At 41.1% G+C, this 26,347-nt stretch overlaps 1 protein-coding gene across 31 annotated transcripts in view; it reads right to left on the reverse strand.

Moving 5' to 3' along the window:
* Window positions 1-26,347, reverse strand: part of MTSS1 (MTSS I-BAR domain containing 1) — a 170,646-nt gene that overhangs the window by 137,672 nt on the left and 6,627 nt on the right. For all 31 annotated transcript variants that reach the window (XM_072999315.2, XM_020796538.3, XM_072999309.2 and 28 more), the window contains exons 2-3: window positions 13,417-13,478; window positions 6,501-6,574 (exon numbers count right to left, since the gene is read on the reverse strand). In XM_072999315.2, coding sequence (XP_072855416.2) covers window positions 6,501-6,574; window positions 13,417-13,478 — 136 coding nt within the window. The remainder of the gene's footprint in view (window positions 1-6,500; window positions 6,575-13,416; window positions 13,479-26,347) is intronic.

Genomic DNA, 26,347 nt, shown 5'->3' on the forward strand with positions numbered 1-26,347 from the left:
TCTATGGTAATAAGCTTGGGAGTTCTTTCAACCCTTCAGCATTTTTGCTGGTACCTTGATGCAAATAAAGAAAATTAGAACAAATATTGATTAGCAGCTATCAGTAAACAGCGAACAAAGCACATCTTTCACAATTGTTGCCACCTGGTGAGTCAAATTCATGAAAAGAAAAACCTCTCATGTTTGGTTTCCCCACTACGGTCACCATGACACAGACTATGTGGCTCCTCACATCAAAAACGGACACCGAAGTAGGCGTGAAACTAAAGATGATCTGCTTTCTGCTGAAGAAAATATTATGGACTTTAAAGATTAGGAATTTATCCTCTCATCTTTTACACTAAAGTGAAGAACACAGACATGTGAAATAACTAAGAATTGTTACAGTTTCTAAAATGTAGATTTTAATCCTGCTTAAACTTCCATTTTCATTCTTTTAAGATCCATTTTATGAAAGCAAGCAGTTGGTTTTGGAGAAAAACTCGTATAAAACGGACAATGAGGATGATTTGAAAATGTTTGCCCATGGAAGGTCCCAGGAGCTTAAAGGCCTCCGCTCAAAAAGGCACATCTAATTCAAACACAAATTGATAGGAAAGCAGAAAGCTACAGCTATTTTTGACTGTACTAGGCATTCTTCTCACATGATGTTATGCTCTAAATGCAAGTCATCCCCATCATAAAGGAGTGCATGTCCAATTTCGGAAAATGGACTACATTAACAGTGCACTTTTCTGAACCACTGCAATCATGGGAACTAGTAGCAACTCTGGGTTCATACATACACGATCTATACAAATGTACATTTAGGGAAGGTTAGGATGGAAGAAACCTGTATGAGCAAGCTTTTCTTTCCCAAGCAGAGCCTGGGGTTCTGTTCCATAAATAATAAGGTTTTTGATGGTTGTTGTAGGTTTTTTGGGCTCTTTGGCTGTGTTCTGAAGGTTGTTCTTCCTAACATTTCACCAGTCTCTGTGGCTGACATCTTCAGAGGAAAGGAGTCAGAACTCTGTCTGTGCTTTTTCCCCATTTATATGCTAGCCTAAGCGTGAGGAGATATTATGGACCCCTGATTACCATTAGTTACATGCCAGAATTCTGAGAATCAACGTCCAATACATGCAAGGAGGTGAATGTTTCTCCACCCTCGCCAATGGTCTATTCTTTCAATGCTGACAACTGTCATGTCTTATAATCTCCATTACTAAAAACACCATGTAATGCAAATGAAATAATTCCATACAACCTGAGAAAATAGCAAAAATAACTGCTTCAAAAGCCTGCATGAAAGAGTGTACACCTAATGCAGGATTTACAGTGGTGAGAGAAAACAGAGAAAATCTGGGTGGATTGAATTGGGGTAGGGATTTTTATTCAGTGAAATAGTCCACATTTTGCCTATAAAGGAGCCCAGGTTCAGCTCCAGACAAATGCAAATTTAAAAAGGAGATCAGGTAGCAGATGAGGCAAAAGATCTGTCAGCAGTGTATCACCAGGGTGACACTGTCCGAGGATGGAAGCTATACTTTTCAGCCGATTACTCCCAGAATCCCTCAGCCAGCATGGAATTCTGGGACCTGCAGTCCAAAACATTAAAGGCTTCAAACCTCCCCCACATAACAGACAGCACAAACTAACAGATCGACAGTTCTTCTTGCTATTTATTAGGTGGCTCTGTAACAATAATAGTTTCAAACTTGCACATCCCATAATACATAAGAGAAATGATTTGAGCCTATGCTTTATCCCTGTCGCCTTAATATAAAGGGTAGTCTATTTTTAAAACATACATTTCGGTCCCTTTCCATAATAAAATATATCTGCTGTCACACAAAACTGCATTTCGAAGAATGCTAGAACATTAAAAAAAGGGGGTGGGGGGAGAAAGCTCAGGTGCAGTTTATATCTTGTATTTTAAAAGGCCCGCAGATAAAAGGAGCAATGTTGGTTACCATAGTGATTATTTTATCTATCAAGCTGGAAATATCCCCAAAGCAAAAGAAGACCAGTGCAGCTCTAATTGGGACTATATTAACTCCCAGCTAGCTCTTGTCCCAATCTAAACACACACACACACACACACACACACACACACACACAGAGGGAGAGAATGCTGTGCCAGTTTGACTGCTTCCTCCCACACTAATTAACCTTAATATACATATCTTTTAGGCAAGAACAAAAAAGGTAAGTTACAAAATTCAGTTTCTCAATTTGTCTTTGTGAACGGAGGATTAAAACGGAGTGTCTTGATTTTACTTCATTCTTGAACTCCATACACCCTCAACTCAGACTAAAATTTTAAAAGCCCCTTAAAGAAGGGGGGGAAGAAGTGGACATTTTATAGACAAAGGAAGTATGTAGTCGCTTTCTTAACCTTCAACAAGAGCATCTAGTCGCTTGCAAGCAGATGACCTCTGAATGATACAATTCTTCCAGTTGAGTAGTACTTGCAATGTGCAACAAACTGAACTTCGAGTAGTATTTAGTTCAACTGGTAGATAAAATTCAAGGTCAACCTTTCAGGTTCACAACTGAGGCATGATTTTCATCTTCTCTGATAAGCAACGCTTGGTAGACAGGGCTCAGCTGGGACTAGAATCTTGATTTCCCAGATTGCCATCCAAGATTCCCAAGATTAAATCACAACAGCCACCTCAGCTGAACTAGAAATAAAGATCTCTTGATTTCCTGAGTCAGTTCATCAACTTTAATAAAAATGAGGAGGAGGAGAAGGGCACAGAAGTACTCTCACTTCTTTTTAATCTTCCTCATTGTTTTCATTTTCCTGCTGCATGGATTTCACTTCATTTGCATAACCCCTTTACGAGGCCGATTCCTTTTTATGTGGTATAAACGTCATAACTGCCACCGTTTTAAGTCTCTCTGCCCGTATCCGTTTGGCTCCCTCGTGCCCCAGATGCAAAATATGGATTCACACCTTCCAGTTATACTTGTAAGCTTATTTAATGCAATCATTTGCAACACCCCAAACCTGAAAAATCAATCTTGCAGCAGTATCATCTGAGAACTCTCAAGTTGGCATCTGCTTTTACAGAGAGGTGACACAGAGGATGCTATGCAGAAATGGACCAGATCCTCCATCACCATGGACCAATGTGGGTCACTGGCAAATCCAAGGTCCACAACCCCCCCCCCCATATACTGTTTCTGTGGTATGGGGAGGTGCAAAGGATATAGGAGCAGCACCTCCCCTATTTACCACCCCCCACTAGCCCAAATTTCTACAGGCAACATCCGTCCCTTTTCCCCCAAAATATAAGTAACCGGTCATTTCTGTTTCAACATATATATATATATCCATTTCTGTTTCAACATACTGTATACAGTATATATGTTGAAACAGAAATGACCGGTTACTTATATATATATATATAAATATTGGGCTATTCATTAAATATATATATCGGGCTATTCATTAAATTGAAGAATTCTGCCTCCTTGAGGCATCTGGGGCACAATGTTTCAACTGAAGCCATTACAACATTTTGGATGCTCAGGACTCTCTTCGAACACCTTAGTGGGCCACCCCATGTAATCCTAATTCTAAAACTGGCATTGCTTGTCAGGGATCTATTCAACAAAGCAAGCTATGAATCCGATTCCTTGTTTGATATTACAACATAGCCACGCAATTATCATTCACAGTGTAGCTCTGATCTATTATACAGGCCTCGACAGAACAGCCACTGCAACTCAAATTTCAGCAGGGTCATGCTGAGACTGGAAGGCTACACCCACCCTCTGCCAGTATTTACAAACAAAGGTGCTGACGTTTCTAGATGCAAGCTCCAGAAACGGAACAGCTTGGATAATATGAAAAAAAAGTAAGATTCATGTAATAAATTCTGTGAATAAAACTGCTTATTCTTAGCCTAGGAAACTGGAGTTTCTACAACACAGATTCCTGCTTTTATTATCAATCTGAAGGGGACGTGGGAGGAAAAGAGAAGTGAGGAAAGAGATCCAAGAAATATTGGAGAAAACCCCAGCTTTCCCTTTAGAAGTGTTACTTTTTAAATAATGGAGTATGTGTACACGGAAGTATTATACACAAAGCAGTTTTTTCTCGCAAAGTGGAGTGCTGATAAAAGGAAGGTTCACGAGTAGCTCACGAGGGCTACTGCTGACTGACAAGGATAAAAACGCTTCTCTCAGCTAGAACAGCGAGGCACTTAAAACAAAATGCAACTTCCAGTAAAACACGAGACCGCCCTGATTTAGTTTACCCATGAGCTTTCTACAGTACAGTATTAGGTTCAAAAATAAAATCTGCTAGTATTAAAGAGGTCTTCTTTTATGTACAGTATTTTTATTTATTTATTTTTTGCATTAGATACCCAAATCAGCATTTTGGTTTAAAGCTAGACAATACAAGAAGAATAAACACAAACTCCGGAGTTACATGGATCTTTCGGCAGGGTTCCTTTGCTACCTATTGTGATGGAAAGGGCCAGGCCATGATAACAGAAAGAACAGGTGGTAAGCTACACCTGGCGACATTTCCTGTTCCACAGAACTACTAAAGGTAGAAGAGGCCTGTCTTTCGTTTCATGTCCCCATCAGAGGCGCAGCCTGATGCTGATCAGATCTAAGAGTCAGAGAGCCTTCTGGGCAAACAGTCAGTTTAACTGAAGGCTTAGAACAGTGGTTCCCAACCTTGGGTCCCCAGATGTTCCTTGACTAAAACTCCCAGAAGCTTTCACTACAGCCATGCAGGCTCAGAATTTCTGGAAGTTGCGGACCGATAACATATGTGGATGCAAGGTTGGTACCACTGGGTTAGAACATCATGGCACAACTGTTCGCAATCAATAAGGGAGTCCCAGTGGTGGACGAGGAGGACTTAACTGCTGGTGCGGAAGTGTCAAAAGCCAAAGAATGGAAGATGGAACAAGACACAAAACAACCCCTCTCCCCGATGATACTCGAAAAATGGAATAAGCCAAATTTCTAAACGTGGACCAAAAGAGGCCCATATCAATGCAAATACCTTTGCATTCAGACTGTGATCAGTTCAATCTCTGACCTTTGTAGATTAAAAGCAAATCTCAGGTAGAAATACCAATAAAGACCTTTCTTTCCCTCTTTTCAATTAAAGAAGAAACACAGGCAGCAAAGCTTCACATTGCTGAGCTAAAACTTCTGTGATTCCCTGTTTTGGCCCACAGATTGGTTATTTCCCCCGCCGTGGCTAATGCAGAGGAAATACACAAGTTCTTGCACAATATGCCTCAATCAGAGCTGGGAGAAGTTTGTTATGAGCTTATAGCTCTCACAAATCCCTCAACCAGCTTGGTCAGTAGCAAGGGGAGCCTGAGAGCTACGCCCCCCCCAAAGTATCTGCTTCTAAGGTTGAGACTTAATGCACACCCACACCCTAAATCTTTGAGGGACTCCGTAGAAGGCAGCAAGCAAAATTGACCACTACATCCTGCTCTTCTGCAGTCACACCCAGAAGGGCATAGAGAAAGGTCACTCAGCAGAATCATAGCAGAAGGAAAACTAAAATAGCAAGAAGTAACCTTCCTTCTAATTATGTGTGGCATATGCACACAGGTCCCGAATGTGTCCAAAATATAAAAGCAAACACTACATATTATGGTTTTTCTCAAATGACTATTTGTGGCCTTTCCCTGGTGTCCCCCAAAAAGGAACACACCCACCTCTCACACAAAAGGAAACCAGTTTAGCCATAATAAAAAACATATGGAAAAGCCACATAGGATTCAGCAAAAAAACCAAACCCTCCACAGCAAATGGTGAATACAGTGGAACCTTCAGTTTACATATGGAGAGACAAGCTCTAAAATGTTGTCAGCATCACCTTAGTGAAGGTCAGGAGAGAATTTAATTATCTGTTGGCCAGCCTGCCAAAAAAAGAAACACAGGCTGGTAAATAGGTGCTCACCTGTGGTGAGTAAATAATTACCTCCAGGCAACCAAGGAAGAAGCATTTGTAAACTAGAAATGAGTTTTCTGCCTTCCTCCAGGCTGTCAACATGGCACTAGATGTGACAAGGACAGGCAAGTGAATAAACTGTGGGCTTATTTGTGAAGCAGGAAAACATATTTGTATTCTACACTCATAACATTCGCCAGTGTATTTCAATAAATCCTCCACTAAATAAATGTTTTAAAAAACCTTTTTTTGTTGTTTTGTTTTAAACCGCGATGTCCTTCAGATGGTAAATGAAGCAGCATGCCTGTTATTTACACCAATCAAGCTCCAATGACAGGTTTCTGGCTTTTTGAATTTTTCTAAGCCACCATGTATTATTTTTGTTTTTGGTTAATGTAGCACACATTCACACTTTCGGGTGGGGGGGGGATATTCCGCAGATGTCTAACAGATCTGCCTGTTGGCAGTAGTGCCAAGATTTCCAAAGACGGGAAGAGAGACAAGCTCTCACAAATGTCACAAACCACATACACACACGGCACCTTCTGTTGAATTAAAAACTGACACATCTGCTTACCACGCGTGTTGGTCGCCATGTCAGCCACTTTCTGAAAGGCGTCCAGGAAAGCAGCTGCTGCTACTACCGTTGTCCTAAAATACAAGCAGATAACGTAATGTTAAAACCAGCTTGTTGCAGCCTATTGGAAACAGGACACAAAAGTAGCATGAGGGGGGAAACGTATTAAGGTTGTAAAAGTACTACAATTGTGCCATCATACCCCACCTCTAGCCATGCCGACTGGAGGTAATGGCAGTTATAGTCCAACAATATCCTGGGAGCTAACATTAAGAAAGGCTCCTCTAACAAATAATAATAACCACATGCCAGCAAGTCAATTCTGACTTATGACCACCCTTTTCAAGGTTTTTCACGTACAGAATACCCAGACGTGGTTTACCATTCCTTTCTTCTGGGACTGTACAGGTTGCCCAAGGCCACACAGGCTGGCTCTACTCCCAGGAGGCACAGTGAAGAATTGAACTCTCACCCTGTGGCTCCACAGTCAAATATCCAAACCACTGAGCTATCTGGCCAGCTATCTTCTAAAGCAGTGGTTCTTAACCTTTGTTACTTGGATGCTTTTGAACTACAACTCTCAGAAACCCCAGTCAGGACAGCTGGTGGTGAAGGCTTCTGGGAGTTGCAGTCCAAAACTCCTGATTAACCCAAGGTTAAGAACCAGTGTTCTAAAGCAGTGGTCCCCAACCTTGGGTCTCCAGATGTTCTTGGACTACAACTCCCAGAAGCCTTCACTACCACCTCTGCTGGCCAGGATTTCTAAGAGTTGAAGTCCAAGAACATCTGGAGGCCCAAGATTGGGGACCACTGCTCTAAAGAACAAAAACAGCTAATTTTTTTTTTTAAAAAAACTTTTGTTTATCTGCAGCAAGCAACATCAAGCACTATTAGACCAACTTCATACAATACATTTTAAAAAATTCTTTAAGATACTACTGGAACATTGCCTGACATTTTGAAGCAGATATGTAAATACTATGTGACTCATGCAGGTAATTTAGTCCAAAATTCAGAACTGACAATGGCTTCCAGCCAATTATACATTTGGTGTCAAACCCAAACTCACTACTGTCTAATATCCGAAGAAGCCCTTGAGAGTACAGGAGAAAAAAAGAAATAGAATATTAAAACTAAGTGACAAATGAAATAAATTATTGAGTTTGAAAGGCATGCTTTAGAACTAAATTATGTTTTACAATGTTCAAATGTCTATTTTACAAATACACAGAGAGAGAGAGAGGCTGAAATCCTGTTGTGCAGGTATGCAAATCTCTGTGAGTTAAGAAATCTTCACAGATGTCATCTGTTGCACACAAAGTTGCACAACCCAACAAGAAAGAGATCATAGTTACTTAAAGCATCATTTGTCCATGTCATCCAGAAAACAAACATGCAAAACAGCTACATGTTAAGAAACCATGGAGGCTGGCAACGGTTCTGTTAGCCCAAAAATTATGACTTACCCAAGGAAGCCATAGCAAAAAGAATTGAAATATACCTCAAAGGATCAACCTGAACTTTCTCTCTGGCATAACAACTACAGGTTTTATGTATGTTGTTATGTTTTATTATGCTAGCATTTCTTTTTACATTAATACTGATGTTTGGTTTATTCTGTAGGTTTGAAGTTGGCCCAACAAAGGTACAGGGAGCAGATTAGCTGTACAAACAATATATTATGGGTGTACTTCCCATTGGGTTATGCTCAAAATCGTACAAGGTAGGCTTCAGCAGTATGTAGACCGGGAACTTCCAGAAGTACAAGCTGGATTTTGAAGGGGCAGAGGAACTAGAGGCCAAATTGATAACATGCACTGGATTATGGAGAAAGCCAGAGAGTTCCAGAAAAATATCTAATTTTTTGCTTCACTGACTACGCAGAAGCCTTTGACTGTGTGGACCACAGCAAACTATGGCAAGTTCTTAAAGAAATGGGAGTGCCTGACCACCTTATCTGTCTCCTGAGAAATCTATATGTGGGACAGGAAGCAACGGTTAGAACTGGATATGGAACAACTGATTGGTTCAAAACTGATGGCAGAAAGTGAGGAGGAATTAAGGAACCTTGTAATGAGGATGAAAGAAGAGAGCGCAAAAACAGTCTGAAGCTCAACATCAAAAAAACTAAGATCATGGCCACTGGTCCCATCACCTCCTGGCAAATAGAAGGGGAAGATATGGAGGCAGTGACAGATTTTACTTTCTTGGGTTCCATGATCATTGCAGATGGTGACAGCAGCCATGAAATCAAAAGACACCTGCCTCTTAGAAGGAAAGTGATGACAAACCTAGACAGCATCTTAAAAAGCAGACACATCACCTTACCAACAAAGATCCACATAGTCAAAGCTATGGTTTTTCCTGTAGTGATGTATGGAAGTGAGAGCTGGACCATAAAGAAGGCTGACTGCCAAAGAATTGATGCTTCTGAATTGTGGTGCTGGAGTGCGAAGAGAACAAACCTATCAATTCTAAAGGAAATCAACCCTGAGCGCTCACTGGAAGGACAGATCCTGAAGCTGAGGCTTCAATACTTTGGCCATCTCACGAGAAGAGAAGACTCCCTGGAAAAACCCCTGATGTTGGGAAAGTGTGAAGGCAAGAGGAGAAGGGGACGACAGAGGACGAGATGGTTGGACAGTGTCATCGAAGTGACCAACATGAATTTGACCAAACTCCGGGAGGCAATGGAAGACACGAGGGCCTATTTAACACTAGACGAGGCGTTTCATGCAGTAGGTGCCATGTGCGATCAAGGGCATCCAACAGAAAACTCGCCTGATGCATGGAACACAACCCACCAGGACACTGTACTGTGAAAATCCTGTTGAAAACAAATAAAGAGGCTGCACAAAGTAACAGCATATGCACAAAGGACCTCACAATCCTGTGCATTATTTCAATGGGGTTTCCCATAGTTGGTTCCTGATGCATTTACATGCCTCTTCATAAACACAAAGGAAGGAAGGTACCAGAATATCTCACACCATTCAACTAACATTTAACCCTGAGTTTGCATGTTGCCCTCCATGATGTAACAGGAATTTAAATTTGCACCTGGAGTCCATGCACACTCCCAAAAGAAAAGATGCAAATACTGCCCTGAACATATTAACAAAAGGGACAACACAACTCAATCGCACATCTACTCTTCCTGGTTATTCAGAATCTCTCTTATCAGTGGTTCCAACAAGATACAATGCATCTGCTTGCAGACAATGTCACTTCCAAATAAAAGCTAGGGAACCTGCTTAAGGATGCACCATTATGTCAATTAAATAAATAAAAATAAAAATGTTTTGCACACTCAGATTAGCATCAGTGGCAGATTTGCATGTGCACAAGGGAGCCATGTGTTTTTTTAATGAATATTGAGAAACACTAAAATTAAATGTTTCTCAACATTCATTTGGTGACTAAGTGGATGTTGAGAAATGCTTCAGCAATTGAGTCCTTCCTTGCCATCTCAAGGGTTACAGACTAGCAACAGACATATCATAGAGATTTGCTGGTCATGTAGCTTGGCTCCCAGCTGAAATGTCTGGCAAGGGAATTAAAGTCAACCATGATTCCAGCAGCACAGAGATGCAAAGGAAACATCTTTGTTCATAACCTGTAGCCTTTCCTCCTTCTTTCTACCCTCACTCCGTAGTAGCAGCCAGTCTCCAAATTCTAACTCTCCAAAGACAGAAGATCCAGACTTCCTAAATATAGCTAATACTTCACAATTAAGTAGGTCTTAAGGACCTTGTTCACCTTAAAAACTTGTGTTGAAGTGCTTCCTCCTCTGTTTTAATTAATTGCATATTCAGATTTAAAATTTAAGGAATCTGGGACATGACTTTGGGGATAAACTAAAAACAAGGGCAGACAGCAGGAAGGAGGAGATAAGCCAACATAGCCCCGAAGTCAAGAATTTTTCACTGGCTCTTTTAAGCTTTACTGGATGCTTCCAAGTAGTCCAGCCTTAGATCCATTTGAATTATCTCATTAGCACCATGCCACCATTTTCCTGGAATCATAGCAGGATAAGCAGTACATACCCCACTTTACAGTATATATTAGTTAGTTATGAGCTGTCAAATTGGAACAGATTTGCAGAGACCCTAATAGATATTATTTCAAGGTAAGTGGGATAACTTGAGTGGTTTTCCCAATTCCACTCTTCCAATGAGTTTCCATGGCTGAGCAAGGATTCAAACCCTGGTCTGCAGCGTTCTAATCTGTCACTTTGTCTGCTATATCGGTGGTCCCCAACCTTGGGCCTCCAGATGCTCTTGGACTTCAGCTCTCAGAAATCCTGGACAGCAGAGGTGGTGGTGAAGCCTTCTGGGAGTTGCAGTCCAAGAACATCTGGAGGCACAAGGTTGGGGACCACTGCACTACACCACTCTGGGTACTGGGTACATTTTACAGTGTACATTAGCAGTAGCCTATCTATGTTTTATAAAGACTCATAAGATCTCTGGATAAACCTTACTGAGCTATATCCAACTTCTACTTTAGGGCTTTGCAACTGGGTTAAGCCCTGGGCGCCAGTTCCACACTTTAAAAAACAAAACATGTAAATATGGCCTCAGAGGCCACATTCTACTTGTGCGGGGATTTTTGGAACCCCTTAAGGCCACACCATAACCTTTGAAGTTCAAAAAAGGGAAGATAAAGGAGAGAGACTGTTTTCTTTTTACCTCCAAAATGCCCTTTTCCTACTGGAAGCTTCCAGAAGCAGCAGTTCTCACGGCTTAGAAACTGAATTTCTGGGCCCAATTAGAGCCTATGATGGAAGACACGAGTCTAATATTTGGCTCCCAAGTCCCCTGAGGTTGCCTTGCTCTAATCCCTAAAAGATCTGAGTAACAAATGGAACAAAGCAGCAACCACTGTTACTTTTGAGTTATTCATGCTAAAGCATTATTTATGCAATTTTATTTATTTTGCAAGAAAACCCACATATTTGCATTCTTGTTCTTCAGAATACCACAAAAAATAACTTAAATAAAGCAAAAAGAATAATATTGTGACAAGCAAGGATTCACATCCCTGGTCTAGAGTAATAACTTGCCAATTCTAACCAGAATTATCATGGAAGTTTTGGTTTTTGTATTCAGTTTTTTAAATCCTGAGAAATAGCTCTACATGGATTACTGGGACCTATCGCCCAGAATGTACTAAATCCAAGGTTCAAAAATCCCCCTAGATGCAAATGTTCACACCATGTGTCTGAATTCGTGCTTACGTTCTTTTAAAAAAACATATTTTTCTGTGTATAAGACTATACTTTTGTATAAAACCTTTTAGACTAAAAATTGGGGGTTGTTTTATACATGGAAGTAAGCTGAGGAGAGAACAGGCACAAGTGGAGGGGAAAGCAGGGATCAAAGCGATCTTGCAGTGCTTTGATCCCTTCCCCCCTACACTTGCTAAGCCCCACTTAGATTTCTTAATTTGGGGTTAGAAAAACGGCGGGCGTCTTATACGTGGGGGCATCTAATATACAGAAAAATACGGTACCTGGAAACAAGATGGGAAGGGCAGCTAGCAAAGGTAAGTCTAATACCCTACAAACCTGCCTATTGTTTCTCCTCTGAAAACAAAGCCCTGCTCCTAAACTTGGCACAGCAGCACACACGGTTGAAAATTATGTATTTACCAACCAATACAAAATCATTCCCACTGACTACCTATTCTGTTCACTTGGGCTGCAAACAGTCGCACAGGAAAGGTTGAGCGATAGCAGTCCTTGACGGGTCAGCTGAGGAATTCAAAGCGCACATAAACTATCCCCTTTCGGCAGCACTCCTGAGAATCAGCAAACACTTAAGCAAAAACCCACTGCAAAGAAAAATGGCTCAAAGGGTTCAGAATGCCAAAGAAAGGCATGGTTTTCTGCTGGTGTTCCCAGCACACAGGTACACCAAGAAAGCAAAAATAAAAAGGGACATTAAGGTAACAGCAGGCAAATATACTGCACTTACATGTAATCCCTGCCACCTGTAGATCAATAGCACAGGTAAAAGCAGGAGGGCATTAAAAGTCCATTAGAAGAAAGATGGATGTCGGTATATCCAACTATTGAAAGGGAAAGTGTGTGGGATGGAGCCTGATACTGCAGCCTGTTTAAACACAGAAAATTTCTCTAGCTGCCTTGTTTTTCATTATTAGGGCATTTTAAATAATCACAGTATCAATTGTAAAAGTAGAACTTGAAACAGATCCTTCTGTTATCCATTAGCTGCCCAGTCAACTGACTTTTAGGCAGACATAAGTAATGTTACTGTCAACTGAGGTAAACTGCTAGGCCCTGTGTCAAACAAGGAGGAGGGAACACAAATATGCTTTGCTACTGGAAGATTCAGAACAAAACTGTAGGTTTGTGAGCACAGCTTTATTAAAGCTCTAGAGTCTAAGGTTCTGCAAACCAATATCCATTCATTTTCCACAAAAAATCCTTTCACCTCTAAAAAGCTCTCTTGACTGCTGTTTACCACATTATTTTATAAATGGGTGATATCCAAATTGCAGAAAGTATTTGCTGTGACAAGGTGAGGCATGTATATAACAAATCTAGATAGAACACTGGGGGGAGGGGGAAACAGAGTTATCTAATGGTAGTGAATAACCCAGTGCAGAGCTAACCATGTTTTGCAGATCCAGATCTATGGATAAGACTGCATATTCCTTCCCCAGCACCTGTCAGATGATATTTCTTTCCCTTCTATTGTCACCATTACCCATGGTTTGCAATTGCCTATGCACAGCAGCAACCAGGGTTCCAAATGACCATGGTGAGCACATGTGAACCAAACCACATGGGTAGCACAAGCAAAGGAAGGAAAAATGCCACTGTGTCCGTACAGAACCCCCTAGTGGGCACAGAAAAGGCACGAGACACGGAGATTCATGAACAGCTTACCTAAGCTGAGATTGCAGTTTCCCGGCTTTGTTTATGAAATCTTCCCACACGGGATAGCTTCCCTGGAAGAGAAAGAAAACAACGATAAAGAGAAACCAAATAACTTTATTCAACCAGCCTTTCTAAATTTACATCTTACAGGTCACTGGACTGAGTAGATGCCACTAAATGTGCTCAGAGGCCCTCTTAACCATTTACAGTGGTGCCTCGCTTAACGAGCGCACCGTTTAACGATGAATCCGCATAGCGACCCATTTTTTGGGGTCGCTAATGCGATCGCATTGTGATGTTTAGATAGGCTAAACATCGCATTGCGATCATTTCTGCACCCGGCGGCCATGTTGGAAACAGCTGATCGGCGGTTCCAAAATGGCCACCGGGTGCAGAAAATGGCCGCCCACACCATTTTCGCGCCCTGCCCTTGCTTACCGAGGGTGCGAAAATGGAGGCGCTATGGAGAAACTTTGCAGAGCTGTGAGTTTAGGAGCCACAGGAACACATTAAACTCATTTTAATGCGTTTCTATGACGTTTTCCATTCCATATAGCGATGTTTCCCCATAGCGACGGTTAATCCGGAACAGATTAACCTTGCTATGCGGGGCACCACTGTATTTAAAACATTTATACCCTGCCTTTTTTCCCTAAGAAGTTCAAGGCAGCTAAAATCTGAAATGTAAGAGACACAGTAAAGGCAAAGAAATTCTTCAAACAGTTCAAACAGCCGTTTTCACATTCTCACATGGCGTCAGAAAATGCCACAGTGAGATCTTCCAGGCAAAAGATTTGGTTCTGTTTCCCAGGAAAACTTTGGGAATGGAGGGAAGCAAAGAACAGATTGAACATCTGGATGTTTTTTCACTTCGCACTATGACTCTGGTTCACATCTGAAGCTGGATCAGGGTCAAAACGAAACAGCATTTCCCCCCTCTATTTCTGAAAATCATGCAATTATGACCATTCCCATTATTTGTTACTACTACGACTGTTATTTTTATTACTATAATTACTACCGTAACCATGATTATTATCATTATTACTTCCACTTTGTGGACAACTGTTTCTTACAAGGTAAGATTTCAAGTGCCTTATAGATGGATATGCAAGAACAATATACAGTGGGGTCTTGACTTACGAACGGCTCGACATACGAACGTTTCGACGTACGAACCGCTCTCATAGGAATATATGGACTCGACTTACGAACTTAGATTCGAGTTACGAACTCTTTTTTTTCCTTTTTTTTAAAGCTAAGTCATCTTAGGTTAAAAGGAAAAAAGAAAAAATATCCCCCTCTAGTGGCAGAAGGCGGAATAGCAGCTTCCCATTAGTTTCTATGGACGAAAAGAGCAGATACGGATTAAATGGTTTTCAATGCATTCCTATGGGAAATGCAGATTCGACTTAAGAACTTTTCGACCTGAGAACTGCCTTCCAATACGGATTAAGTTCGTAAGTCGAGACCCCACTGTATAACAGAGCATGCTGCTAATATACCACCCCATAGTGCTTAAAGCTCTCTCTGGGTATAATTACAACTTAAACATGCAGGCTATACATTGTTCCCCCACTCCAGCAAGCTGGGTACTCAATTTACCAACCTCGGAAGGATGGAAGTCTGAGTGAACCTCAAGCCAAGCTTCTTGAGCCCGGGATCGAACTCAGGCCATGAGCAGAGTACTGCAGTTTTACCTCTGTGCTTTGAGCAATGTCTACCATTCCAAAAGGTAAAGCCACAACTGGAAAAAGCCCTTTCCTTTCTCACCATCTTTGGAGACATGTGAAAAAAGGCCCTGGATGATGGCCAGAGTAAAAGCAGATCCACAGTAGGAGGAATATTCTGTTATGGGTTGGTGTCCCAAACAATTTAAGCTTTTACGGCTTCAAAAATACTACTCAATTCAACAACCTTCAATTGGACTCAGAATTGCATGGCCAACCAGGGAAGGCTACAGGGCCAAAAGAGATGATAGATCATAAGCCTTGCTGCTACATTTTCTGCTAGCTGTAAACTAATCAAGTACACTTAATTCCTTTCAAAGTTGAATAACTTTCCCTACAAGTGAAGTACTTACTACCTGGAGCACTGAGAGTCAGTAAAATGAAATTAATTTAGATCACACCAACTTCCAGAAAATTCTTTATTAGGCAGAAGGGAAAAGCAGAGAATTCTCAGCCATAAAAAAGCCACTTACTAACTTTTTTGTTTGAGTTATTGAATTTTTAAGAGTGTCCAAGTAGATCCCAAAAAACGAATACACGAATCATTCCTGTTTTTGCCCAGAGATGTACATTTTCAGAAATGTTCAAGCCACAGTTGGGGGAGGGGTTTCTCTCATTTTTAGGACGGCAAGGTTGAAATGGATTCAAACAAACTTTGGGTAAATTTCAGGTAGGGTATGTGATTGGAAGGGTGAACAAATATACAAGTATTTTCACTATACAAAATGGTTTCTTGGTGAATCTAAATTTCTTTTCCACTTCAACATGAAATGCATTCAAATAATACTATTTGGCATATTTATGAGCTATAGAGGACTCCTATATGTGTCAGAAATTAAGACTCATTGCCCCAAATCCTATTAGCTCATGCAAGACAAGTGGGCACTCACACAAGGAAGCCTACCCATGCTGCTAGCCAGCCAGCATCTTCTTCAGCTTCCCTCAAGCCAAGGAAACAATCATGCACCCACTTGCGAAACAGTGAGCCAGCAATAAGGGAAAAACCCCAGTACTGTATAGCATTTGGACTGTGTAATGATCATCAGCAGATTTGGATACTAAACTTCATAACAACAACAACAACAACAACAACAACAACAACAACAACAACAACAACAACAACAACAACAACGGTGTGCCATCAAGAGAATTCCAATTAATGGCAACACTTTCCATGATTTCCTAGGTACTGGATACTCAGAAGCGGTTTTACTATTCCCTTCTTCTGGGGGCACCCCAGGACTGTGCAGCTTGCCCAAGGCAACACAATTCCTACATAGTGTATCTTTATCACACACATATTATGGCATATTAATAGTGGCAAAGTTAGTCACATTTAAACTAACATACAGTGGTTCCTCGCTTAGCGACATTAATTCGTGCAGGGAAAAAGTCGCTAAACGATTTAATCGCTAAGCGATTTTTAAAAGCCCATAGGAACACATTAAAACGTGTTTAATGCGTTCCTATGGGCTAAAAACTTACCCGTAAGTGAAAACCCTCCATAGCGGTGGCCATTTTGGGTGCCTCTAAAGCGAGGCAAAATTGCAGTCGCCATTTTATTTTTCCGGCGGCCATTTTGGAACTGCAATCCACGCAAAGCGATTTTTACCCATGGGGCCATCGCTAAGCAATTGCTATGGCGATGGCAAAAAGTCCATCGCAAAGCGATTTCGCCGTAAAACGGAGCAATCACTAGGCGAGGCACCACTGTATTCTTGAATCTATTACCATCAACAGCTCAACATTTTAATATGAGCTACCTATTTTGATTAAGACATCATCTTGAAAAGCACTTCATTCAATACAGAATAGAAAATATTTCATATTAATTTTTTCCAGCCCAGCATTTGGTTTTTCCATTGGAAAAAGTGAACGAATGCACTAGAACTCATGGTCTCCTCAACTTATTCTTCCCTTGCCATTCCTGACTATTGCATTCCATTTTCGTTCCCGTGTCAATTGATGATTCTCACTCCATAGGATAGATAACAATCAATGGTATTTCAAAAATTAAACTTTTAATTTATATCATCAAAAATCAGATTTAAAAAAATTAAATTGTGATTTAAATCAAATTCTACCTGGAAGCTGTCACCTGCTGCTCTCTTCACCCTGCTCACCTGACTCTTACTCCTCATTCCACACTGCAAACCATCTCTTTCCTGGTTTCCTCAGATGGAAACGCAAAATATGACCAAATAAGTACACTGAATCAGCAATATTTTTCCTGTGCTGAATGTTAATGTCTCACACAGCTTTCTCTCCACATTTAAATCTCACCTTTTTTTCTTTTTTGGTATAATATGGAACTGCTCAAGGGGAGTTTAATACTGTTTTGATCACTTCTCTAGTTCTTCCATCTTTTCCAGGAGACCTCATGGACCTATTAAACTCAATTTAGAGACTTGGGATTTTCTTCCCAAAGACCCAGTTAGGGCAATAAATGGGCCCAGGCCTCCCTCGCTTATAATCATGAAATGGATCTAAAGAGCTCTGTGCTTTGTAAGATATCTGTCAACTCTTGACGATTTTGGAATTCCAACCAGCTTCGCAACCTTGACCTCATCTGTTTCAGCATAATAACTAAACAAAACAGCAATTCATTCAGTCATCCTCAGATTTCTTCTCTATCGGGTTGTCTTTCATGACAACTATCTGCAATTCCCTCTTCTTTCTGCTTCTTGTGAGCCACCTTACGTCTCAATTTTGGGAGATGGGACATGAACCAAATTAATAAATAAAACAGAATTTTAATTATCCACTGCAAAAGCTAGACTATATAGGCTGCCAGCCCAGTTCAACAAGGTCTTTTGGGTCTGCTTAACAAAATAGAACTATGATGGCACCTTCAAGTCTTGATTATTTCTTCTTGCTTGAATATCCAAGGATTCAACTCACTTCTTCAGGCACAGGTTATTTGGGATTGATCTAATAATCAAGTAGTTTATTCTAAAACTACTTGACTATTATTTGAGCAATCGTTCCCAACTAGCTAAGCACTTAGCCCTGTTTAAGATACTCTGGACTTGGAAATAATGCACTATACTTAATGCATTAAAACAGTTATTTTTGCAATGAACAGGAGGAAAGTATTTAGTCTTATGGAAAACAGTGCTCTTAAGGACGCTTTCAAAACCTTCAATGCATCAGTGTGCTTGTCCTTCTGTTTAATGCAAAAGTAACTATTTCAGGTCTAACTATACCTTACCCTCTGTAGCAGCAAGCCAGGTTTTGATGGAAAAGGTTGCAGATTCTGGGCACACAGGCCTGTTTTACACTTTTGGTTTTACTGTTTCCTCCTTGCCTGCCAGCTGAGAATGAGTGAACCAAAGAGCATCTTCACATGTTATGTATTAACCATCGTTCCATACAGAATTAATTACAACGATGTTTTATCATTAAATACTGGTCTGGTCAGTAAGATTGTTATGCAGCAATGCTCAAATTCCTTGCTGGGTTACTGACACTACAAAACCATTTGCCAACATCTGTAGTGTTCTGCTTGGCTGGAATGGGAGGGGGACTTTAAAGCTGCAATTCTTCAGCTCTCTTCATTAGTATGGTCCAAAGCCAAAATTGAGTCTCCAACACAAGAAAAATACAGTGGTCCCTCGCATAGCGATTGCTCCGTTTAGCGACGAAATCACTTTGCAACGAAGATTTTATTATTGCTTTTGCGATCGCTTTGCGATGTTCCCTATGGGGTATTTTCGCTTTGCGATGACCAATCATCGCAAAGCGACCATTTTCACACAGCTGATCGGTGGTTTCAAAATGGCCACCGGGGAAAAAACATGGCCACCCGCTGTTTTCTGGGACGGATTTCTCGCTTAAGAGGCACCAGAAATGGCCGCGCTATGGAGAATCTTCGCTGAACGGTGAGTTTTAAGCCCATAGGAACGCATTAGTCGCGTTTTAATGCGTTTCTACGGGCTTTTTTTTTTTCACATTGCGACGTTTTTGTTCAGCAGCGATTTCGCTGGAATGAATTAACGTCGCAATGCGAGGTACCACTGTATTTATTTGTCCTATGTGGCTTTGGACCTTGCTGAGAGGAGTACTGCTTAGACTGCTGAACAGCCCTTCAGCTGCCACCTCGGGTACTGTCAGTGGCAAAACCCTTGCAGTGGCTCCCGGAACACTGATGCTCTCTTACTTATGACACTGAACATGAGCATATTCAAAGATATTACACAGCAGAACATTCTGAGGTCAGAATCAGAATGCCAGTTTAGCCTGCAGAAGGTTCGTGGAATGGACCCTTCCATAAGACAGCATGAAGCCCTTGCCATTGGCAGCAGAGTTGGAGACAAATGCACACATATTACAACAGAGAGCTCCCTCTTGCCTGAGATGGCCTGAGAGACCATCACAGCACCTCTGGAGCATCTCGCTGTTGCTGCTTTCCAGATGTTGCAAACACTGCAGCTAGAGGGCAGATGGTGCAACAGGTTCAGCCCAGCAGTTAACAGACAAAGCTCATGTTCTTGTCCTCAGGTAACATAGCCTTCCTTGAGATCAGGGCTGGATTAAGACATGGCAATACCCAGGGCTTGAAAAATGCACTCATCCACTCATCTGTGACGAGTGAAAAATGCTGCTCAGTGAGTCACAGCTCCCTGCCTGCCTGCCTCCTTCCCCTTCATCTGCCTCTCTAATCCTGCAGTCCTCCTCTCCCCCTTCCCATTGCAAAAGGAAAACTGCCCTCTTCTTGTAAGAAAAGCATTTGAGCGGTACATAGAGATACAGCTCTGCAGGAGAATGTAGAGTAGTCCCATGCTGGAGAATAGGGAGATTCCCTGCTCCCAATTTCAACCGAATGAGGACACATCCCGGGGTGGGAGGGAACTGTGGCTCCTTAAAAGGCGGGGCACTTTTGCGATCAGTTTTATTTTTGCTGGAGACATTCAAAAGAAAGGCATTCAAAATACAAGCTTCATGACCTCACAGGCACACAGGTAATAAAGCAACCCAAGTCTGAAGGTATAAATCAGTGATTCCTAATACCAATAAATTGCAAGGCTATAGTCCGGTCATGCTGACTGGTGAGACATTCTAAAATTTTCCAGGCCCTGGCAATACCCAAAGCTATGTCATGTTTTAGGCATCCAGTAGCATTACCAAAATATAAATTCAAAACCAGTGGCCAAAACCCTATTGCTTAGTGTAGCAAGTCAAACTAAAGTAGGCCCACTGAATTAGTGGAGATTTTAGTCATCTCCTCGGTAACTTCCATTAATTCTGGCCTACTCTGGTTGCGACTTACTACATTAAGCAACAGGATTGCAGTCAATGTTTGTTTTAGAGTGCTTCCCCTTTTCATTTTTAAAAGATGACTGATGCAACATATCAGTACTGCTTTTCAGAATCTACATAGTTTTCCCAAACTTGTAGCTTAATCAGCTTGTCGCATAAAGCCAGCCTTGCAGACACTAGAAACCACCTGCCACTACAGAGCTGATGCTACTTGACTAGCTGCCTGGTTCGGTTTAAGATTACCAAGTTACCCATGTTCATTACGAAGCTTTGTGTGCAATCCTGGCTCTAGGAACAGGAGCAGAATTATACATCCAAACGCTCAGGGGACAGTGAACAGGACTGTCCACAGATTCTTCTATCTTCACAGCACTGCCTCCACGACGTTGGATGTGAGAGCAAGCCAGCCAGTCCTGCAGTTTTCAAATCATTGCTGCTTCTCCTGTCTAGCTCAGTAGGAAGATACCAGATGAGAGAAACACCAAGGACCCTACAACCATTATAGTGCAGCCTTGTGCACTCACTCTGTCTGGGGCAGTCCTTTGCCGGCTTGACTCCTGTTTGAGGTTGGGAAAGGGGAAGGACGCATCTCTCAATAAATACCACGCAGCATGATGATGGCTGTGCCACTGAAACACAAGATCCCCTGGAGAGTTTTTCAAGCACAAGCAGGCACATGAGGGCTAATCTCCAAAAATGCATCATCACACAAATTGATGGTGGATGCCAGTAAGTGCAACTTGTTGTAGAGCAAGTTGTGGAAGCAATAGTGATAGAGACAAAAGACCTGTCGCTCAGTGACTGTTCTGCATGCTAGAAACCCCAGGCAAAATTTCCAATAACTAAGACAGGAATAGGAAAGATTCTTGCCTGAAACTCTTCACAGTTGATACCCGTCAGTCAACAAAACTAGGATATATGGATCAACGATTTGACTCCATTAAAGGCGGCTTCTTATGTTTCTAATAAAACACAGACACTTGATGGATGAGTTGGAGATTGCCAAACAATAGATTAAGGGCAGGCCTACACAAAGATGATGAAGACAAAGATGATTAACCACTTTCCAAGTCACCTGGGGCAATTCAGATTCACCTCCAAGCAACCTGGAAGGAGGAAATATTCTTGAGAGTTTCAGCTCTCTGACAAGTCACAGCATATTTACCTGTTGAGTAAAAATAGTAAAGAATTGTTTGAACTTGCTTCAAAGGCAGGAGTCACAATAAGCTTTTAAGACTTAGCTTTTAAGGTGTCAGAGGAAATGCTTAAAGGGGGGGGGAAGGCTCCAACACCTATCCCACTGATCTGTACCACTAATGATCAATGCAAGATCACACCCTCAGCTCCACAAAAAGGACAATGGGATGGGGTAAGGAGGCAACAGAGCCTCCCTTAGAAGCTGTCTGCACTGCCTCAGGGAGTAAGCTTCCTAGGATCCAAGCAACTGCTTTAAAGCTAAAAATAGCCACCCATTTACACTGCACTGCCATAGTTTTAAAGAAACCCCAATGAGCTGACAGCTGCTGAGTTGATTGTTTCCAAGATCAACACTCAACATCAGAAGATAAAAATCAGAAGGGTTTTTTTCCCCTCCCTTTCCATCGTCCAAGTCCAAAAAGAAACACAGTGCAGCTGTTTATAATGGCAAAGAACTGCAGAGCAAGGGGGGACCAGTTGGCTGAACTTAATTACAAACAAACAAGTGAGCGATCAGCTGGTTTTTGCCACTAAATGTGCTAGCAAAAAAACAAAAAAAAATCTTTTAAAAAAAAACAGGAAAGGACTACAAAGAGAATAAAGACATATGCAGAAAACACAATTCCAATCAGTATTTGTAATAACCTCTGGACATTAGCCTGTGTGCAAAGTACATATCTGACTGCACGACGTTATGAAATGTTCAACCAGAGAGGCATCCCACAACCCTACAAACCCAGGACATGCTATGGCCAGCTGTACAAGCAAAACAAAGGTCAACTCCGGTAATCACAACTCCTGCGGCAATACAGCAGGTTAAGTGAATAAATGTTCAACATTCCTGCAGAACTCTTTTAAGATTTGGCACAAACCATTAAGTAATTATTTATTTATTTATTACATTTGCAGCACAAATTTTCCCCAAGGGTCAAGGTTCTCGTGCTCCTCATTTTAATGATCACCAGGGTGAATTAAAAAACCAACGTGTTTTTTTTTCCTAAATCCAATTGATTTAAAACACATTTTAAATTTAAAAATCAATTTTGGGGGGATTTAAATAGTCAATAATCTTAGTTTTAAAAAAAATAAATAAATGTTGATTTAAATCAAATGCACCCTGATTGTCACAGCAATCCTTTGTGTTAGGTTAAAATGTGAGATTGAGCGAGTGAGAGAGACACTTAATGAGTTTCATTACTCTTAAACCATGTTCTTTCCAGTCCAACATGCTAACTACTACACCACAATGATTTGCATACCTTAATGTGACATTAGCAGTGGTCCCCAACCTTGGGCCTCCAGATGTTCTTGGACTTCAACTCCCAGAAATCCTGGCTAGCAGAGGTGGTGGTGAAAGGTCCTGGGAGTTGCAGTCCAAAAACATCTGGAGGCCCAAGGTTGGACACCACTGCTTTACAGGACACATTTACAGCAACATCTAACTGCAATCAAGGGGCCAAAAACTGACGGGGGGAACTCACTCAAGGTCACCCAGTGACTCCATTCAGTGGCCAAGGTGAGATCTGAACAGAAGGCTTTTGAGGATACAGTGGGGTCTCTACTTAAGAACTTAATCTGTATTGGAAGGTGGTTCTCAAGTTGAAAAGTTCTTATGTTGAATCTGCATTTCCCATAGGAATGCATTGAAAACCATTTAATCCGTATCTGCTCTTTTCCGTCCATAGAAACTACAGTGGAACCTCTACTTAAAAACTTAATCCGTTTTGGAATGGTGTTCTTAAGTTGAAACGTTCTTAAGTTGAAGCAAAATTTCCCATTGGAATGGACTGAAAACCAATTAATCCGTTCTGGCTGTTTTTTTGTTATGTAGAGGTGCGTTCGTACATTGAAGCATTAGTTCCCATAGGAACTAATGCAAAGCTGGTTAATACGTACTCTACTACTAGGGGGAGAATTTTTTTTTAACCTAAGATGACCTTAAAAAAAGAGCAGGAAAGTTTTTTTTTCCTGTTCTTATCTTGGATTTCTGTTCTCAAGTAGAAGCAAAATTTAGCAAATGGAGCTGTTCTTAAGTTGGATTGTTCTTAAGTAGGGACGTTTTTAAGTAGAGACCCCACTGTAGCTCACTGTCCTGGTGGCGCTGCAGGAAGAAATTTCTGACAATGAAGACTGTTCAACAACAGAACAGACTGCTTCGGAAGTTCAGACACTTTTCTTCATTGGGGAATTTAAGCACCAGTTGGATCCCCATCTATGAGGAATGTTTAGGGACTGACTTCTTGATTCAGCAAAGGATTGGACTCACTGGACTTGGAATCCCCTCCAGTTCTACAATTTTGTGATTATTTGATTCCAATAAAACATATACAAGACTCTTCGTTGTCGTTTCACAATAAAAGCCAGGGTGGGTAACAATCGATGTGGTTTTTTTTTAAAATCAAATTAATTTAAAACACAAATTAATTGTAATGGTTTTTATTTAAATAATCAAAAATATCCATTTTTTAAAAAAACATTAAATCAGTTTGATTCAAATCAAATTCACCCTGATAAAGCAAACAGGAATCTTGTTTTTTTATTTAAAAAAAACTACTGACAACAGGCATGGTGTCTCCTTCACTCCTCATCTGTACAGCAGCCAAGGCACCTGGCTATGCATCCTTTCAAAGTGTGGGACCTGGAACCTCGGCTCTTGCAACTCTTATCCAGAACAGGAGTGGGAAACTATCAGCTCACTATATGTTTGGGACTTCAAACGCCCAGAGGCTCTATGGATAAGAGTATGAGATTACTGGGGGGGGGGGGGGAGGTTGTCTCTTCTCAAAAATGTCTGGAAGGCCCAACGTTCCCCACCCTGGTCTACAGACTTTCTGGATCCCCTTCTTCTCAAAAGCCACACATAATAGCCACATGGAACAAACTCCCACTTTGCTTGATGATCCTTCCACCTCAACAGTTACTCAATTCTATTGTTCTGTTGTTTGTATGCTGTAGCTGCCAACATCTTTAGACAATAATTAAAGAGGAAGTATAAAGCTACAGACACCTTGGAAACAGAGGCATCACTAAGTTCAATTCATTTACTGAATTCAGCAGGACATCCCGTTACTTACGTACCTGGATGTAGCATTTAATAACACCTATGGTAGAGTAATTGACATAAGGCTAGCTTTTGACAGGATATCTGACCCTCTTTTCTAGACTGGACAGATGCCAACTCTCACCGTAGGAACTAGCATAAAATGAATGAAATTCTAATAAAGATCTCAAGACAAGTAATTGTTCCCGAGAGAGTTTCATAATACTGAGGTGCATTCTCAAAATCATTTTAAGATCAATACATGCTCTCCCAACCACACGGTGGCTAGAGTGCCTTCTCCTCACTCATTCAACACTTACCCCTATGAAGCCATGCATAACCCTACATTTGTCAATATGATGTCCAGGATGATCTGCCACCATCCCCATCCCCATCAAGATCCTTTCTTCCCACTTCAATACATTCTCTGAAAGAACAAGTATTCTAACCAAGAAGATGGTTCAAGTATCTCAAGTGATAATTTCCCTTAACTAGTGATTTGGCAAAGGTTGTTTCCTGACACTGCTCCAACATCAAAAGAGGAACTATTCCATTGCAGAAAGAAAGGCACTTATGTACAAAGGAACTATATATGGATCCAACTGGGAATGTACCAGATACCAGTCGTCACAACCCATGGCCTACGTAGGCCATTGACAAATACTACCCAAATTTGACAGAACATCAGCCAGATTTTCTCAACTATCTTGCTGGAACTCAGCCAATCATTTCATTAAAACAGAAACAAAAACAGAAAAACTGAAGAATCCTGAGGGTCAGACCAAAGGCCTATCTCGTCCAGCATCCTGTTTCCTACCACAGCCAATGTAAATGGCCTCTAGGAAGTCTATGAATGGGATGTGAGACAATATCCTTATCTCGCAGCCAGCTGCCAGCAAGCGGTATTCAGAAACATGTTGCTTCTGCTCCTGGAAGTAGCAAGAGACATCATATCTCTACAGATCTTGAAAATGTTGGCATTTCGAATTAGAGTGCCCAGAATCCTCTAGCCAGGTTGGCTGAATCAAATTCGGAATTCTAGTCCAAAAAAGTTACTTTTTCCAAGCACTATGACTTTTTAATGGGGGAATAGCTAAAAATTAAATGCAAACAACATAACAGAAGCATCACAGCATTTTTCATGATTAAATCTGAGATTCAATTTAAGTCATACAAAATATACACATATACACACAAAGACTGAATCTCAGATTTAAAAATGAAAAATGCTACAACAATTTGGATACTAAACATAGATACACATCCGGAGGGAAGCCCAAAAGTCATCTACAAGAGGTAGGGCCTTATTTGTGGTGGCTCTAACTTTATGGAACCAACTCTTGGTAGAACTACGCCCAGCCCCCTCCCTGTTAATGTTTAGGACGCAACTTAAAACACTGCTTTTCACTGAGGTCTTCCACACTGACCCTGTCTGATTTTACACCTCTTATCCTGTTGTTTATACAGAGAATTACTTGTGGTGCCATCTGTTTTATTTGATCAAATGTTTTAATTTTTATAGTTTATTTGTAGTTTATTACTACAGTGGTAACCTGCAAGACCCCTCTAAACAACAAATCTGGTGGGCTCTGGCATCTGGGAAAACACAAAAGCTTCTTTGGGATAAGCAAATCCATGTTTCAACTCAAGAGTGACATGTTAACAACGTCAGCCTTTAGGGAGAACCTCCAGATCTTTAACACCCCAAGTTAAC

This window comes from Pogona vitticeps, chromosome 4 (assembly GCF_051106095.1).
Source record: "Pogona vitticeps strain Pit_001003342236 chromosome 4, PviZW2.1, whole genome shotgun sequence".
NCBI classification, from domain to species: Eukaryota; Metazoa; Chordata; class Lepidosauria; order Squamata; family Agamidae; genus Pogona; species Pogona vitticeps.